At 46.6% G+C, this 18,650-nt stretch overlaps 1 protein-coding gene across 4 annotated transcripts in view; it reads left to right on the top strand.

The window, feature by feature from the left end:
- The first annotated feature begins 4,350 nt into the window (after positions 1-4,350).
- Positions 4,351-18,650, top strand: part of FMNL2 (formin like 2) — a 304,070-nt gene continuing 289,770 nt past the window's right edge. For all 4 annotated transcript variants that reach the window (XM_079782217.1, XM_079782219.1, XM_079782218.1 and 1 more), the window contains exon 1: positions 4,351-4,925. In XM_079782217.1, the coding sequence (XP_079638343.1) occupies positions 4,809-4,925 (117 nt within the window). In that variant the 5' untranslated portion in view covers positions 4,351-4,808. The remainder of the gene's footprint in view (positions 4,926-18,650) is intronic.

Below are 18,650 nucleotides of genomic sequence, written 5' to 3'. Positions count from 1 at the left end.
GGAGGCTGTTTATCTGCGGAGGAGAGCAGGTGTAGATGGGGCATCCTGGGCTTCCCACGCAGCACGGCTTCCAACTGGTGCCCTCCTGGGTGACAGCTAATATTAAGTTGGGAAGTTCAGAGGACTCCCTGAAATAAAAGTGGACAGTACAAGTCAGCAGCACATTCCTCTCCTGTCACCGTTGTTGTTGATATTACAGGCTAAGACCCTCCCATCTAATACTCCTTAAAGTCCGATATTAAGGAGGATATTGGAGGATGCAGTGCAGTGCGGGAATGCGGGAGGAAGGGCGAGAGTAGGTGACAGAGTAGTGAGGATGGTGAAAAATTGTCTGAAGTTGCCTTTCCATACAATGCTATCTGCATTTTGTGATGTCTTTCCTTTGTAAGTATGTGGGAAAGACCAAACCATCCCTCAAACATGGGCCCTAGCCTCACCGAGTTTCTGAACCAAAAGTAGTATCCACCTTTTCCCAGATTTCTTGTTTTATGAGAAAAAAAATGTATTACTTATGCCGTTATTACTTGGGCTCTCCTTTATTTGTGGCAGAAGCATTCATTCCTAACTGAATCAGGAGGAGAAAGGGAGCTGGAAGAAGTTTGTATGAAACAGAAATTGAATAAACCATGTTCAAGATCAACAGCAGTGTCTGGCACATAGTGAGTGCACAATAAATATTTCAAAAAGAAATATGGATAAATATATGAATCTTGCAGGACTTTTGTGGATATAAATTGACATGAAATAATCCCTCTAAAATTCCAGCTACTATTTTCAATTTTGATTCAGGGCTATCAGGGATTCATGCACTGGGGGGAGGGTGCCTGGCCTGCACCCTCTCGCAATCTGGGACCCCTCGGCCCCTCAGGGGATGTTGGACTGTTGGTTTTGGCCCAATCCCTCAGGCCAGGCCGAGGGACCCCACAGGTGCACGGGCCTCTAGTATGCATATAAGATCTTTGGTTAATCTCTTCCTGCCCTCCCCCTCCCCCCTTCCCTCTGAGATTCATCAGTCTGTTCCATGTTTCCATGCCTGTGGTTTCTGCTCCTATGTTGAGCGTCTTCCCCCTGGTGGTCAGTGCACGTCATAGCTATTGGCCAGTTGGCCAGTTGGCTGGTCGCTTAGGCTTTTATACATATAGATACACACAAAGAGAATCTTCTTAGGGTTATACCATTGCCTTTTAAAACAAATGTTTTATTGATTTTAGAGAGAGAGGAAGGGAAAAGGAACAAGAAACTTTGATCAACTGCCTTCTGCACACCCCCTATTGGGGATCGAGCCTGCAATCCAGGAATGTGCTCTGACCCAGAATCAAAACCGGCAACCTTTTGGTGCATGGAATAGGCTCAACCAACTGAACCACATTGATTAGAGCCACCAGTGCCTTTTATTTTGTTTTATTATTTATTTATTTATTTATTTTTAGAAGGGAGGGGAGAGGGAGAGGGAGAGAGAGAGAGAAACATAAATGATGAGAGACTCATTGATCAGCTGCCTCCTGCCAGCCCCACACTGGGGATCGAGCCCACAACCCAGGCATGTGCCCTGACCGGGAATTGAACTGTGACTTCCTGGTTCATAGGTTGATGCTCAACCATTGAGCCACGCCAACCGGTCACCAGTGCTTTTTATAGAAGTTTAGGGAATTTAGCTCCAGAGCACTTCCTTATATTTAAAACCTGAGAAGATACCAATGAAACTCAGCTGATTTTGTAGAAGAATTTATTATGAATTATGGCAGTTTCTTCGAAAGCAATTATACCACTAGGGGGGGATTTCTGATCCAGCCATCCCTAGCATAGATTGCAAATGCCTGGCACATCCTATATAATAAAAGGCTAATATGCAAATCGACCGAATGGCGGAATGACCAGTCGCTATGATGGGCACTGACCACCAGGGGGCAGATGCTCAATGCAGGAGCTGCCCCCTGGTGGTCAGTGTGCTCCCACAGGGGAAGCACCGCTCAGCCAGAAGCCCTGAGCTGGGCTCATGGTTGGCGAGCACAGGGGCGGTGGCGGGAGCCTCTTCCACCTCCATGGCAGCACTAAGGATGTCCGACTGACAGCCTAAGGGAGCGGGCCTAAACCAGCAGTCAGACATCCCCCGAGGGCTCCTGGGCTGCAAGAGGAAGATAAAGTTCTAACATTTCAGTTTCCTTGGAAGATGAGTAGACAGTTTCAGTAATTTTTTTGTCCATATTTTATGACATCAATGATAACAAATCATATGTATTAGTGATCAGAAAATGAAATGTGTATTTACAAATAATTGCCTGATTTTAATTTTGTGATGAGGAAGAGGGCTACAATTAAAGTATTAGAAATGTCTTCTCCTTCCTCTCTCTCCACCCTCCCCAAAACAAAAAATTTCCTGAGATTTTTTTTTATAGAAATCCCTGTAGAAACTGCATAACGTAATGGAGTATTTTGTTCATTTTTCATTTAATAATAGTCATAAATAATAACCAAATATTAGAGACTGCAAACCTTGAAAGGACAGAGTTCTTTTAGTTCATGGATTTGCACACTTTGTCCTTGGCTTCTCCCAAAGTGTGAGATTATGAGAGAGACTAGCTGTGACAAGACTTAAGGGGAGAAAAAGATCCTGATTACTGGTAGAAATATAGCCAATGAGAGCCATAATTGTAATAGAAAAGAATATCTCAACCGGAGAAAATAATCCAGCTTTCCCATGCACATGAGCAACTCCCTGGTGGGCTGATTTTGTGAGTCAATCAGACCCAAAGTATAGGTCTAGAGATTACAAAGAAAATAAATACATTTGTAGGTCAGAAGTATCTCACTTTGTCTGAATTAACAGCTTTTCTTTCTCACTCATTTTCGCTCATTGGTGTGTGTGTGTATCTCTGTTTTTCTTTCTTTGATTAGTAATGCACTTATTAATTTTAGAAATACATATTGCATTTACTCAGATTTTTGAGTTGACTTTATTTATACTCTCTCCCTTCTTTAAAAAGGCTAGAGGTTTGTTTCATAGGTTTTTGGTAAAAGTCACTCGTTAATTCAACCATTAGTTGTTGAAAATCTACTGTGCTCAAGGCACCTTGAACTTCCTAAAGCTTAATAAAATGTGGCCCTCGATGCTTGAGTCTTGGTATGTTATCTTGCCAAGAAGCAGCTGATTTTTAAGAAGATGATAACAGCCCTGGTTGCATACCAGAATCACATGCGAAGTTTGTTAAAAATACACCTGCCCAAGATCCAGCTCTCAGCTTAGGGAAATTCTGATAATAGGTAGGGCCCGAGGTGTGTGCAATTTTAACAACAAGCTCCCAAAGTGAATATAATACATAAAGCAGGATTAGGAACCAATTTTAATTAAGAAAGGACTAACTGCAATAGTTCAGCCACAAGTCAACCAGGTGAATGTCCTTGAAATCTACAATATAGCAGCTGGCTGAAGTCGTTTGTTTATAAGGCTGTTTTTTCTCTATTTCCACTGCTTCAGAGTGGGTAGTTCCAGGCTGAAAAGCACGCCAGAGGAATGGGTGGGCCCAATCTTTTCTGTAAAACCCCTGGAACAAGACTGTTATGGAGAAATAAGCTTGCTACAGCCAAAGATCATCTCCAAAGCCTTCCCACTCTGTCCTTATTTCCATCTCACACGAAATATTCTTATTTGTGTAAATTTTCTCCTTCAGTAGATTGTGAAGCATTCCGGAGCGGGAACAATCCTCTTTCCTTCTCCCGCTAAGGAACACAGTCACCCATACAGAATAGGCACTGACAGGTGTTTGTTTTGAACTCAAGTGAGTCCTCATCCAACTCCTGGGGTCTGACCATATACGTGTGCAAAACAGATAGGCCCTACCTATTATCATAGTGGACATTTATAAATATCCATAAAAGTATACGTTTGTTTAAAAAACATTTCAATCACACAAAAGAATATGTACCATACATAAGAAAGAAAGAACAATAAAACAAGCACCCTGGACTCACATCCCAGTTGATGAAAGAGGAAGTTGCCAATACCTTTGAGGTTCCCTTTTGAACAATAACAGGCTTCTGAAACTTAAATCAGAATGCGTGTAGTCCATCATCGATGGATTGGATCATCCGTTCATTTGTCAAATGTGTCAGAATCGATGATGACCGGGTGGTTATTTCTACTGTTGGAGTGACCTGGGTCCAAAGTGACATGAGCTCTCTCTAGAGGCGTACAGATGGCCTTGGCTGCCAGCAGTCCTGACCCCGCGGGTTCCTCTCGAGCCCGCGTGCTTTCGGCGTGCGGACACTTTGGGCCGAAACTACGCGTCCCGGCAGTCCGCGGGGCGGGTGGGCGGAGCCGGGCCGGGGGCGGGGGCCGGGCGAGCGGGGGCATTGTGTCGGCAGCGCCGAGCTGCATTTGTCTGCTCGAGGTGCCGGCGGAGCGAGCCTTGTGTTCGGCGGCCGCGAGCTGGAAGTGTCATCGGCGGCCGCGGCCCCGGGAGGAGACCGAGTCGGAGGAACCTCGCGCCCGCTGTCCACGACCCCCGGCCGGGAGCGGCGTGCCAGCGGAGCAACATGCAGATGGGCGCCCGGCGCCCTGACGACCCCTCCAGTGGCGAAGAGTCCGGGGCGGCGCTGGGTCGGCGGGGAGCATGAAGGAGGCCGGGGGGCGGCTCAGCTCGGAGCGCTGCTAGGAGCGCTGCGCGCTGCACAGTCGCCAGGGCGCAGCGGAGGGCGTGGAGCCGGGCAGGTCGCGCCTGCGAGCGGGAGCCGGTCGCCGGGAGCTGTTCTGATTTCGGACGCGGACGCTAGGGGCCCGGTGCAGCCCCCGACCCCGGCGTGCAGCCAACATGGGCAACGCGGGGAGTATGGATTCGCAGCAGACCGATTTCAGGGCGCACAACGTGCCTTTGAAGCTGCCGATGCCCGAGCCAGGTGAACTGGAGGAACGATTTGCCATCGTGCTGGTGAGTGCGCGGCGGCGGCGGGCGGTCGGGCTCGGGGCTCCCGGCCGGCGGCGCGGCTGACCCCCACCCCCTCCCCTTCTCCCCGCGCGGGGATCAAGCCTCCTGCCCCAAGGGGATGGCGCCCACCTTCCCCATTGTGGCCTCCCCCGCCTCACTCCTCTCCGTCCCCCTTCCAGACCCCGCGCTCAGCCCTCTTAGGGTCCCGGGATGCGGCTGGGGGCTCGGTGCGGGCTGCCTGGCTAGCTCCGAACCCATTGTCTGGCGGGAGAGGCACCTCGCGGTGAGTGTGCCCGGGAGGTGCGGCGTGGGCGTGAAGGAAAGGTGGCGCGGGCCGGGGAGGAGGGGGTAGCGAGTGGTAAAGCTTATTGTTAAAAAAAAGAAAAAAAAAGCCGCAAACCCCGCGTCCCTGCGGACCATCCCGGCCTGCGGGGTCCGGGGCCAATGGGTGCATGTGGCCGGCCTGGGCTGCGCGCCGGGCTTTGCGCGGAGGGGAACTTGGAGGCGGAGGGGCGCTCCCCCGAAAGGGAAGGAGAAGGGAGCCCCAGGCAGTGCGGCGCCCTGGTCCTTAAGCGAGGAGAGGGCATCTGAACCCCGGGCGCGAGAGAAGCGTCGCCTCGGCGCGTTCCTTTTGGTCTTAAATCTAAAACCACAAAAATGTGCTGTTTTGCGGGGACGTGTTGCGAGCTGTTCTGACTCCAGGGGTGACCCCTCCCCTCCCACACCAGCCAAGTCCCGGGCTCCCTTCCGAAACCCGCTTCTCCTAGTTTACAGCTTTTCAAATCCAAGACAGAATACTCCCTTTCGTTCTCCCTTTTCGGCTGGGACTAAGTTTTTGGGCCCCTCCCTGCCATTGCTGGTCAGTGCTGTGAGCTCAGGAGGGTGTGGTGGCCTCCCCCTCGCCCCAGCCGGAGTCCACTGCAGCTGGTTCCCAGACTGACTTGGAGTGTCCCAGTCTCTTCTAAGGGATGTGGGCAGGGAACCAGGCAAGAGCGGACGCGTTCCTGTTCCTTACACTTACTGGTACATTTCCCTCTTCCTAGTTAGTTGCCTCTAAACTCTGCAAGACTGGGAAGCCAGAGGAACTTGGGCTCCAGGCAGCCACATTTTGCGTTTGCTTGCGGGTGGTTTGGCTTGTAGCTCACAACCTTGGGAAAGGACCCGAATCTGAACACGGAATGGGACATTTACTTGGTCCCCTTTTTCAAGCCCGGTGTGATCCCGGGAATAATGTTCTGGATGGCGGGTTAGCTTTGTGCTCTTGGGGAGAACAGAGGCCACGAGCTTTTTCACACCACACGGACACTGGGGTGGCAGCCGGGGAGATAGATGAGGCTGCCTGTCTTGCTTTGAAGCTTCTGTGATCTCCCACAGCTGCTCCCACCTTGTGCAAGATGGGACCCTCTGAAATGAAACAGCATAGGCTTAATTACTTTTCAAGGCAGCCTGGGCGCACACTTGACTTGCCTTTTCCAGAGACAAACCTTTTTTTTTATTTTATTCAAAATCCTCTTCCCACCAGACCCATGGTTCTTACTCCCAGCTCTGAGTTGTCTGTCCTTCCCTCCATCCTGTGGTCTGCGGTGCTGTGTGTGTGTGGAGGGACTGGCAGTGGAAGGGCCAGTGACACAGGAAAACCAGATAACAATAATGCAATTAAATTCTGCTCAACTGGGATAGCATGTTTTGCATGAGCTCTCAGTTACTCTGCTGATTAATAACACATGGTATGAATTAATCCTTAGAAAAACAGTGTTCCGTCATTAACATGGTTGATTTGTGTTACTATTAAGTCTAGCAGTCACAGATTTAGTACGTAGACATTTATGATTCTACAATATAAGCTCCTTGGGGGTAATGGCTGGTTGTTGTGGCTACTTCACTCTGCTCACACACAATGACTGGATGCGGCTCCTTTTGTAATGGTTTACAATAGTGTAAGCCTATCAAAACAAACAAAAAAACAAAACCAAAAAACACGAGGCTGACCTTTTTTGAATAGAGACAAAGCTTTTGTTTTGGGGAAATCTCAGCTTGGGGGCCCATTGATGTGGTGTTTAATGTCACTCCTTAGTCAGCTCCAGCTGCTCTTTGAAAATCTACAAGTGGAATTAAAGGGAATGCGCGTATGGGTGGATAGAAATTCAAAGTTGTGATTTCTCTTCTGGTCAGTTTCTCAAGTTGTATATGCAGTGCTCTTTTGCTTTCTTCATGAATTGCTTAAGAAATCAGCTCAAACCATTTAATTCTGGAGATCAAGCTTAAAGGACAAATTTTAGATTGGCAAGTTTTTAAGTTTACATGTGGAGAAATTCTCTCCTCTGAGGCACTGGGAATCATTTTGGCATTATTGAGCCTAGGTGGTTCCCCCTCTCCCCCCTATATGATAAAGATCATATGTGTTTTTGGGGAAAACCAGATAGTAACACAGTACAGAAAATTATACAAGCACCTCATTGTAAGTATGGCTTACATCAATAACTAACGAGCCATTTCTGGCATAGAAAATAATTCCTCCCCACCCCCAAGCTCTAGAATATTTAATGCATTGGGGAAGAGTAAATAAAAATAAAAGTGACAGAAGTCCATCTATTTGTGGAAAACTTGACAACAAACCTACTCAATGACTGTTCCCCCACCTTCCTCAGTCTATATGAGTTAAATTGTGGAAATAAAAAAAAATTAGTGGGTGTGAGTGGAAAGGTGAGAGGAGAGAGTAAAAGACTGCTGAATTAAGATCGGTGGAGGGGTGAACTTTAAAATATAATAGTATTTTTATAGGAAAAAATGAGATTTTTAAATAAATTTGTGTTAACTGAACTTTAATTAATGACTAGTAAAACATGGATCCAATTCTTAGGAGCTTAATCCTCCTAAGGAGAGTCTCCCCCCTCCCTGGGTGCTGTTTCTGTTACATTCTTTGATGGAAGTATTTCATAAATTGTAAATTTAATTATCTGCTTCAACTTTTGTTTCTTTAGGGTGTATATATTTTATGTATTTTACAGGTAACATTGACCTGTATTTTTTGGGTCTCGCATAAACTAGAGGCCTGATGCACGAAATTTGTGCAAGGGGCTCAGCCCTCGCAGCCCTGGCTTAGTCTGGAAGGTCGTCCTGATGGTTGTCCGGAATGTCGTCTGGATGGTCGTTCCGCTGTTTGGTCTAATTAGCATATCAACTCTTTATTATATAGAATATCTATGTGGCTCTCCATTATTAAACACTGTCTGATTGTTGGGAACACTACACACACACACACAAACACACTCACACACACTCTAATACTCCCGTGTCCTTTATTTTCAGAGATGACACTATGAAAGTGGTTTTGGGTGTGGTGAACAACTGATTATCTTTGTTCAAGAGTACCTCTTTCTACTTTAGATACTCCTATTACTCCTGAATTCATGGCTGCAGTCGCTGTTTGTCCCCCAGTGCCCTTGTCAAAGAGCTGTCCTCAGGATTCTTTCTATGAGTTTCAGAGGAAAGGATAATTTTAAGCCTTGTATCCCAGCTGCTGTATCTCTGGGATATCAGATATCAGGCTGTTCAGCCAACAGATTACAAAAGACAGATTAGGAAGTGATGGTTTAGGGCAGCCTTCTCCTGTGTTAGATACTGGGAACTGCTTTGGTATGTGATTGAGTCAGTTTCCGTTTTTTTTTCCCCTTGCCCTGAGGTTGAATGTGGTCATTTTGCTTTAGGAAGAAGCAGGAACATTTTCTGAGTACCTACTATGCACACTCCCTGTGCTTACATGTTCTGATGTAATCTTCACAATAACTCCAGCTATCGGCAACATTTTAGTCGAGGAAATAAAGATTACCGAAATTGCCTGAGGTCATAGAGTAGCCAATCTAGGGTTTTAACCCAGATTTGGATCTTTGCACCACTCCCCCCCTAATTATATTATACTTTCTTTTTTTTTTTTTTAAATATATTTTATTGATTTTTACAGGGAGGAAGGGAGAGGGATAGAGAGCTAGAAACGTCGATGAGAGAGAAACATCGACCAGCTGCCTCCTGCACACTCCCCACCGGGGATGTGCCCTCAACCAAGGTACATGCCCTTGACCGGAATCGAACCTGGGACCTTCCAGTCCGCAGGCCGACGCTCTATCCACTGAGCCAAACCGGTTTCGGCTATATTATACTTTCTTAAGCCCAGAACTGGGAAGGAAAAAAAAAGGGTGGGGGGGGGGACCTAGCAGTAAAGCTGTAAGAAAACCCCCAAAACCCCAAACCCAACTAAAGCAGGTAAATGCAAGTTTCAAACGATAACATTGGCAGACATTTCTTAGGTTGGTTAAAGTGGGGGCACTTGATGCCTCTCTTCAGGTGTCAGACATTTTGGCATCTTCACTGCGCTGTTCTGTTCTTAGCGCATGGAGTCACATGTTCATTTAGTCTGAAAGTGTGCTCTTCGGCTTTTCCTAAGCAGGCAGACTTCAACTGCTTGGTGGGGAAGTTTGGGGTTTCCGCGTCAGGGGGAAGAGGCAGGGGGAAGAGACAGGCTGTCAGTGCGGTGCCTGCACTCCAAATGTAATTACTTGTGAAAGGGACGAGGAAGGTCAAGTCTTTCCAATTAAGTTGATTTCCCACGGCAAGGTGTTGTTCCCTTTCAACCACGTCCAAGGAGAGCGCTTGCCATGAAGTCTGCTGAGCAGATGGATGGGTAGCAGTGGAGTGAGGCCATCATCAGATGCATGCTGATTTGTTTTCTCACATCCTTTTTCCTGTTGGGAAAGAAGGGGGGTGAAGTGTTGTCACTTCGTGCCATGGCAGTCTCATCCTAGGCAGTAAGCCCCTGAGCTGTTTTATTCTCAAAAGCAGGAATTTATGCTTAGGACTGTGCTTATCGTCATTATCTGGGTGCACTCCTCCCTCCCCCTTCCCGCACAATACCAATATATATATATATATTTATATATACTAGTGGCCCAGTGCACGAAATTCGTGCACATTAAAAGGGGATTAATTAGAGGAAATATTTTAATATTGCTATTTGCCCTTTCTCTATAATAGAAGAGTCAGAGATGAAAGAAAATTAGTAAAATGTGTATGAAAATCTTCCTCCTGTCAGAGTCTGGGGTGGGCCGAGGGACCCAGAGTCAAGTCCCCGCCCACCCGAGGTGCCTCAAAATCATGCGAGACCCAGCCCCAGCCCACCCCACCCCCATTGGGCGAGATCCAGACCTGGCCCGCCCCACCCCCATCAAGCCCCGCCCAGCGGGGGGCTCAGCCTCAGGTCCCCCATCAAGCCCTGCAGGGTGGGGGTGTGCAGCCTCAGGTCCCTGCTGATTGCTCCTTAAGGCTCGTTAAGGGAACTTGGCCTCCACTGTGGGTGCAGCCATCTTGTGTTACGGAAACCCTGCCTTCTCTGTGGGCACTGCCATCTTTGTGATTGTCAATTTGCATATTCCCTCTTTATGAGATAGGATAGAAGTTGATCAAAGGCTATACTCTGAATGTAAATGTTTGGCTCTAGTGAGAGACTGGCAGCAATGTAAACTGGTGAAACCTGGGGGAGAAAAGGTATGCATGCCCTTAAATCTTTAAGTGATGAGAATTACTTTTTGTGGCCTCTCATTTAGCAAACAGAATTGGCCTGGGATGCCGAAGACTTGGTTTCTAGAATTATATTAGCTGCACCAGCTTGAGCAAGTTAAACTCTTTCCTCTGGTCCTTGATTTTTCCTCCTCTGTATAAATTTGATACAACTGTTAGGATAGTCATGAGATTTTAAAAAACCATAGCACTTGAAAGTGTAAAATTTCCAGGATGTAAAATGTGGTCCATTAGCTGACTTCATTTGTTGAAGAACTTTTGTGTAGAAAAGTGTGTAGCTGTATTCTGTGTGGTCTAGAGAGTAGAATTTCCAGGGTCAGTGACTGAATGTCTCATAGCCTAAGGAAAAGTATTCTAATATTTAGACTTGTCAAAAAATGAGTAGTGAGCCCGGCCAATATAGGTCAGTGGTTGAGCATTGACCTATGAACCAGGAGGTCACGGTTCAATTCCTGGTCAGGGCACATGCCCGGGTTGTGGGCTCGATCCCCAGTGGGGGCATGTAGGAGGCAGTTGATCAGTAATTCTCATCATTGATGTTTCTGTTTCTCCCTTTCCCTTCTTCTCTGAAATCAATAAAAATATATTTTAAAAATATTGAATAGTGAGCTCTTCAATAGAGCTGCTCATACAGAAACTGTATGAAAAATGCTGATGGTGGGAAGGTCTTTTCGAACCCAAGACATAGCTAGCATTGGCTTGAGCAGTGCCTCCTTGAGATGAGTCTGCCACCTGCAGAGTTAGACAGAGAATGACAGCACGTGGGTGGGGAAGTGTTGTGTAGGTTCCTCCTGGACTCGAAGAAGATAAGTATAGGCTCTTGTTTGTTCTGGAAATTTCTTCGACTTGACAGAAATTGTGGCCTGAAGGGCTTGGTTTCAGTGAAACATGCTCTTCATTTTCATATTTCGGGCTTGGGGACTAAGGACAAGGTGAAGTGGGCTTTCTGACCCTTATCTATACTAGTAAAAGGGTAATATGCTAATTAGACCAGATAGACCAGACGTCTTCCGGATGTCCTTTCTGACAAAGCCGGGGCCCGGGCACCTGTGGCCGGCACGGGCGAAACCGGCCCAGGTCCTGGGTGCCTGTGGCAGGCCTGGGTGAAGGCAGCCTGGGTCCTGGGTGCCTGCAACCCTCCAGAAAGAGGAAAGCCCGGATCCTGGTTGCCTGAGTCTGGCTGGAGGAGGGAAGCCTGGGTCCTGGGTGCGGGGGCTGAGGCAGAGGCAGGCAGGTGAGCCGTTAGGGGCGATTAGGCAGGCAGGCAGAGTAGGTTAGGGGCGATCAGGCAAGCAGGCAGGCGAGTGGTTAGGAGCCAGAAGTCCCGGATTGCGAGAGGGATGTCCGACTGCTGGTTTAGGTCCGATCCCGCAGGGACTTGGATGGGGTCTAAACTGGCAGTCGGACACTCCCCGAAGGGTCCCAGATTGTGAGAGGGTGCAGGCCAGGCTGAGGAACGCCCCCACTCCCTCTGTGCATGAGTTTCATGTACCAGGCCTCTAGTTTTAAATAAGTAATAGATAATTATAAAAGTGGCTAATAAAAGAAGCATTGATTCCAGATGATTGTCTCTCCTTTGCAAGAGGGTGCAGGTACCTGGAATCCTCTCAGAAACCGTTTATAAAAGAACAAACTGGAATTGCTTAGGGAGGCAGCTGGGTTACAGGCTGTGCAGCTGCTTGACAGGTGCCCCCTTGTAGAGTGGCTCTTCCACTCTACCGTGGGGGACCTGTCCCCTTCCCCATCAGGAGTATGTCCCCAGGCTTGTGGGTCATGGTGTCTGCAGAGAGGCTTCATGCAACTTCTTAGCTCTCACCTGCTTGAACATTGGCTGCAGAGAAAACTTGCCTCTTGTCTTTCTTTGATGATGGTGTCTGTTCATACTGCGGGGGGTCCTCTCCCCTCTCCAGAACCTTCTCTTTCAGCATAACACCGAGGACTATGCAGTTTCTGACAGATGTGATGTAATATGGAAGCAATGTCGAGGGAAGAGCTGGTAGGCTGGAGGGCTGCCGCGTGGACTGTGATTCAACTAAGGCCCACAGATGTGGGCCAAGATAGCTGGGAATTCCTTATTTGGGAAATACCAAGTTCCCACTTGAAGGTATAATGGTATTTGATGTAGATAGAAGTGTACTTTCTTTTTACAACCTTAAAACAACAACCGTGACTATTGGCATCAGAGCTCACAGATAGGCACCTTGTCACCAACGTTTTATAGACAAACCAGAGGTGTTCCCCTCCTCACATCAGTGTTCTTATGTGGTGTGAGGCGGACTTTAGTGACTCTTATTTCACATGTGATAGTCCACCTTCTTCTTTGCTGAGGAAGCTTTGTTGCATGTGGAAGCCCTGTATCCATTGTCACAGGAGCTGGAAGATTTGAGGTGTTTAGACCCTGCTGTCTTCAGGGGTAATCTCCCTGCCTGACTTCTTTGTGGTAGAAGGTGCCCATGGCCTGCTTTAAGTAAAAACTTGTTGGCTTTGGGAAAGGTGTCAAATTCTTCACATTTTTCGGCCCTGTGACTGCTGCCTGCAGGTAACAGACCTTATCTGTCTCAGGTCCTGCCTTGAGTTGATGATTTGCTCAGGAAACTGACTTAATCCTTGTCTCCCCCCCATACCCCTTTTGGGATTTTGGCCGAACACTTTTTTATTTCAGGTCGGTTGATGAAGGGATTGAAAGCTAAAACAGTGGCTCTCAAACATGACTGCATATTGACATCACCCGGGAGCCTCAAAAAACATGGATGCCTGGGTCCCCCTCCCAGAGATTCTGATAAATTTGTCCGCAGGGTGGCCTGAACTTCGGGGGTTTTACTAGTACAAGCTCCTTCGGAGATGTGAACATGCAGCCTTGGTTGAGAGCCACTGTGCTGGAGGAGTGAGCCTTCCCCTTTTCCTGCTTCCTCCGAACACCAAACAAAAGTTAAAACCACGGTGATGAGTGCAGTAGGAAAGGAATTGTTTAAGAGGTACCAGGAAATGTGGAAAAATTAGGCAGAGTGGAGAAAAGTTAAACAAAACTCCCAGAGCTGTTGAATACAACCAAAACGACCAAGGTGAGAAGCAGAAGAAGTGGATCAAAGCCTGTTGGATGTCAGAGAGACTTACTGAACCATTTAAGAAATGACCGTCACATAATCATACTGGAGGTTTTCAGAGAAAGTTCTCTATGTTACAGCTGAAGAGTGAACAGTGACTCTGAGGTGTACTTCTGGACTACAACACTCCATAAATCAATGGCATTTTTGCCTAGGCCTCTATGCTCCAGCCTAATTGTTTGTTGGTTCAATGCAGGCCTCGTGCTTTGATCTCTGGCTTTTCCACTTACAAAGACTTGATGAGCTTGGCTTCCTGGAGTGAAATTCAAATACACTTGTGAAATGTAAACAACATTTCGTTTATTAAGAATTCTATAATCAAGGCAAATTGGCATGCTTATATAAGCAATTAGCTCAGAGAATAGAACGAGAAATAGGATGCTAGGTCAAGAATGAGCCGATTGTTCTCAATGCAAAGAGTCTAGCTATTCCTTTAATAGCTGTAACATAAGCAAATGCACATTCCTCTTATCCATAATCTTTAGCATTTGTGATTTGGGTTTGAGGACAGCATATGTGGTTTTCTGAACGGAGAGGGTAGAAGCAATTATTGTTTCATTTTCATCTAGAAATATAAATAAATCTTTCAGGGAAATGTAGGTAGTTGGTTAATGACCAAACAAAACTTCCTAGTAACTGGGAATAGGACCAGAGAGGGTATGGATTTAAATGGGAACATTAAAAAAGTATGACGGAGTTTTATTTTTGTGGAGAAGGTAAAGATGATGACTGTTTTACAATGGCGGGAAGATGGAAGATAATCTCACCTGCCTTCAGTGAAAAAATGTTATTGTTATTCCTCTTTGTATAGAGGAAGCACTGGGATCACTGATAGTAGACGGTGGATAGACTTGGTTAGATTTGCACTCGGGCGGCATTCAGTTTGCGCAGGGAGTTCAGTGCTGCCCAGTGTCTCGCTTGGAAAAGCTGGGAACCTTAATGCAAAGGCTGGGAGTCAGATGAATAGCTTTCTAGGTTAGTTTCAGTTCTGGCCCTTTCCGTCCCCAGTTACGTTCAGTCTTACGGTTTTTCCAAGGAAGCTTTGCCTTTTTCAGTGATAATGGGGTATTTTGTCTAACCAGGACTCTTTGTCCCCAAGGACTTCTGCCTGGTGAACCTAGCAAGCCAGTTCAGTCCAAATGACGTGGGACCAGGACACTACACATTTGGAACGGGTGATTCCCCAGGCTTTATTACAAAATCATTATTTTATTGGCAGCTAATCAGGCCATCCAGATGTGAACCCGGAGAGACCGTTTAGAACTGTGGCCTCCCGGGGTTGTGGGACCATTCTGCTTGCCCGTGTTCAGCCTCTCTAATGTCCGTTCACAGGAAACGTCTCCAGCCTCGGGGTCTGCCTTTTGGAAAGCATTTGTTTGGTTTAGAAATCTCCATCTCCTCTGAATTTACCCGATCCCAGCCCTCAGTTAACGGAGTGATGCTTTAACCTTAGACATCTATATTTTTGTTATTTTACCTCTAATTATCAGAAATTCCAAGGCTGGTAGTTTTTCTATTGATAACGGAGAAATTTAAGGCAGTTTTGGTTCTCTAGAATTATACAGAATCATCCTTTAAGTGAGTATTTTTATTGGAGAACAATATACAAAGAGAAATGAACCCGCAACATGAAGTGTGCAGCTTGGTGGAATTTCACAAACACACTGTTGTAACCAGCCCCTCCGTGAGACTTCAGAATCTGTTTTTCTTCAAACATGGTTTCACTTGGCTCCTAGGCTGCGTCCCCAGCCACAGTCACTCACCTGAACTTACTCTCCAAGGGGCTAGACGTACGGCAAAGAGTAGACCACAGGATTGTGCCTTGTGGCCTGACTCTAAATGACTCTAACCATGACATTTCCACCACTTCCTTTGAGAGATTTCCTCCTTTCAAATAGGCCTGACCATTAGGAGATACTGACATTGTAGCATCTTTCTGTTGCTTTTAGTTATATCATCTACAGTGCTAATGGTATTTCTTTTGCATGTGCATGGTATTCCTGATTTTCATAATACGGAGAAGCGGACATTTTGATTTATGTTCCTAGAGTAAAGCATGAATGGGGAGGATTTTCCACAGTGAAAATGAGCATTTGTAGTTTGGGCTTCAATACTTGGAATTATGCACTTGCAGATATAAATTTTATTTATTTACTTTCAAGCCTAAATTCTGGCCTTTAGTTACCCGCCCCCCCCCCCCCCCCCCAATCTTTCTTGATGCTTCTTTTGAAACATTAAAAGGTATAAGGTTGTGAATTTCATCTTCTGGTTCAGTTTTCCCATCAGAGCCCTGTTATGTTATTCCAGATATCGATCCCATTTGGTCGTGTTTGCTGTTAATGGTTTACCTTCCATACTCTCCTCTGTGACTTCTGTGCCCCTCCCTGCCTTCTCATCAAAGCTTTCCGCTGTCTGGCCAGACCCATCTCTTCCTCTGTTTCCTTCCTTGACCCAGACTTGAAGTTTGCTTTCTCCCTGTCCACAGAAGACGCCTGCACTTGGCCTCCGTGTCTTTTATCAAGTGATTCTTGAGCTTACTGAAAATGTATTCAGTATATATCCTTCAAGGCTCTTCTAGGATCTCACCTTTTCCAGTTATCCTTGCAGTCAGACCCACATCAGTTTGGGGGAGGTGGGAAAAACAACTCTCCTCTCTTTGATCTGTTTATAGTATGAATAGTATGAATTATTTCTCTTACTCATGAGGCCCTTGATTAACTATCACCTTGTGTGAGGCATGACTGTAAAATAAGGGGATGCTTTTATGTGTAGCTCTGTAGTCGCTCATTACACTCTGAGCCATCTGTTTATGTCCATGTTTTATTTGGTAGTTCACATTGTGGGCTCCTGGAAGGCAAGGATGATATCTTACAGGTCCTGGCACTTTTTCTTATCCAGCACGGTGCTCGGGCCGGGGAAGGGTCTTAGCAGAAAACTGCTGACTTGGTTAGAGAATGGTGCCCACTGACACAGGGCCAGGAATGGAGGAGCTCTCTGAGAACCTATTGAACTGACCACACTGGGCTGACTGTTAATTCCACATAATTGGCCTTTATGTTGAAATGAAACTTTGTCACAGATTCTTACTCATCTTGGTTTTCCCCATACCACCTGACTCTAGTAGATGTCCACGAATACCGAAGGTTCAGAGGGGAAAAGTTGGAGTCATGCTTCATTTGACCCCTTACAGGAAATTGGTGAATTAGGAGGTGTTAGGGCAGTTGAAACGGCCAAAGACAATAAGTAGTTTCTCCCTGTCACTAAGCCGGATTGGTGTGTCATAATATGCGGCCATTGGTGAGCACAGTGGCACAGTAGCACCGGGCTTTCTGGATGGACAATGTCTTTCATGGCACTTTCTTTTCCATTTGGACTGAGGCGGGCGTAAGTGAGCAGCATTTCTTGTTTTGGCATTTTAGTGCTTTGCTCTTTGCAAAGTGCTTTCAAATGATCTTCTCTGAGTCTAAGAGTTCTTAATAAATGAGGCAAATAGGGCGTGAGGGTATGTGGCTTGAAGTCATATAGGAAGGCGGTGAAGTCTGTGATCCAGTCCTAGGTCGTTCGAACTACAACTCCAGGGGCATTTCGCTGTAAAGCAGGGTGATGTTTATGTGCTCACTCCTATTCTGTTCTGTCCCTCATAAGCATCATCTCTGCTGCTCCCGGCAGCCCTGGGAGGGAGCTATTACCTTCCTTTTCCTAAGGAGACCATGGGGCTCTGCGTGATAAAGTGCTGCTACCAAATGATGGAGGCAGGGTTTGAATCCAGGACTGTCTGATGAGAGAACCCGTTTCTTTCTACTGTACTACACTGTGTATGTTTTCTGAGTTAGCTATACACTGAGTGGCCAGATTATTAGGACCACCTGACGTTTGTAGGCAAATTAGCCGTACACTGCATCGTATGGGATATGGAAGCCGAAGGCCTGTTCGAACACCTTTGCTGTCTGCAGTTACCAAGATAAAACGTCTCCAATTCGCACAGGAACACGAGGATTGGACAGTCGAGCATTGGAAAAAAGTCACGTGGTCCGATGAATCACATTTCCAGTTGCATCATGCAGATGGCAGAGTGAGAATTTCATGGAAACAGCATGAAAGCATGCACCCCACATGCATGAGTACAACCCTTCAAGCTGGTGGGGGCAGTGTTATGGTTTGGGGCATGTTTACCTGGCATGATTTTGGCTCTTTAATTCGTGTGGAACAACGTCTGAATAGCACAACATACCTAAGTATCGTTGCTGATGAAGTTCATCCTATCATGTTGATGGCATATCCCAATGGAGATGGCTTCGCCCAACAAGACAATGCGCCATGCCACGGTGCTCGTATTGTGCAGGAGTGATTTCAAGAACATGAGGGAGACTTTACCTTGATTAGGTGGCCCCCACAATCACAGATCTCAATCCAATTGAGCATTTGTGGGACGAAGTTAAAAGAGCCATCAGGCAGCTGGTTCCACAACCATCAAATCTCACAGAACTGGACAGTGCTATTCATCAGGCATGGTGTCAGATTCCTCGCATCACCTTTCAACATCTCGTGGAGTCAATGCCAAGAAGAATCACCGCAGTATTGGAGGCAAAAGGTGGCCCAACGAAGTACTGATGGGGTGGCCATAATAATCTGGCCACTCAGTGTAATATCTCATTACATGTATGCCTCTTGTTCTCATTCTTCATATACTCTCTGAACTACATTCATTAATTCATGCACTAGCTATCCTGTGAATGAGTCCAGCATCAACACAGTTGTAGATATACTGAGTTCCAAGGACTCAGAACGAAGGTGCCGTTTCTATGTTTTAAGTGTTCTGAAAAATTCTCCCTGGAATAGGAAGTAGAGAGATGCCAGGGTGGTCCCAACCACTGCTGGACCATCCTCTTTATTCTACATTGTGCAGTTTTACTCATTTGTCACTGCTTTAATCAGGCAGCCCAGAAAGATTTACTGAGCTCTTACTATGTGCCAGGCCGTGTTGTAGGCACTGGAGGATGCGGTGCTGCATGAGGTGGACCAACTGTGTGCCCCTGAGGCATTTTCTGGGGAA

This window comes from Cnephaeus nilssonii (genome assembly GCF_951640355.1).
Source record: "Cnephaeus nilssonii genome assembly, chromosome: 10".
Classification (NCBI taxonomy): Eukaryota; Metazoa; Chordata; class Mammalia; order Chiroptera; family Vespertilionidae; genus Cnephaeus; species Cnephaeus nilssonii.
This window is presented reverse-complemented; position numbering and strand designations above follow the sequence as displayed.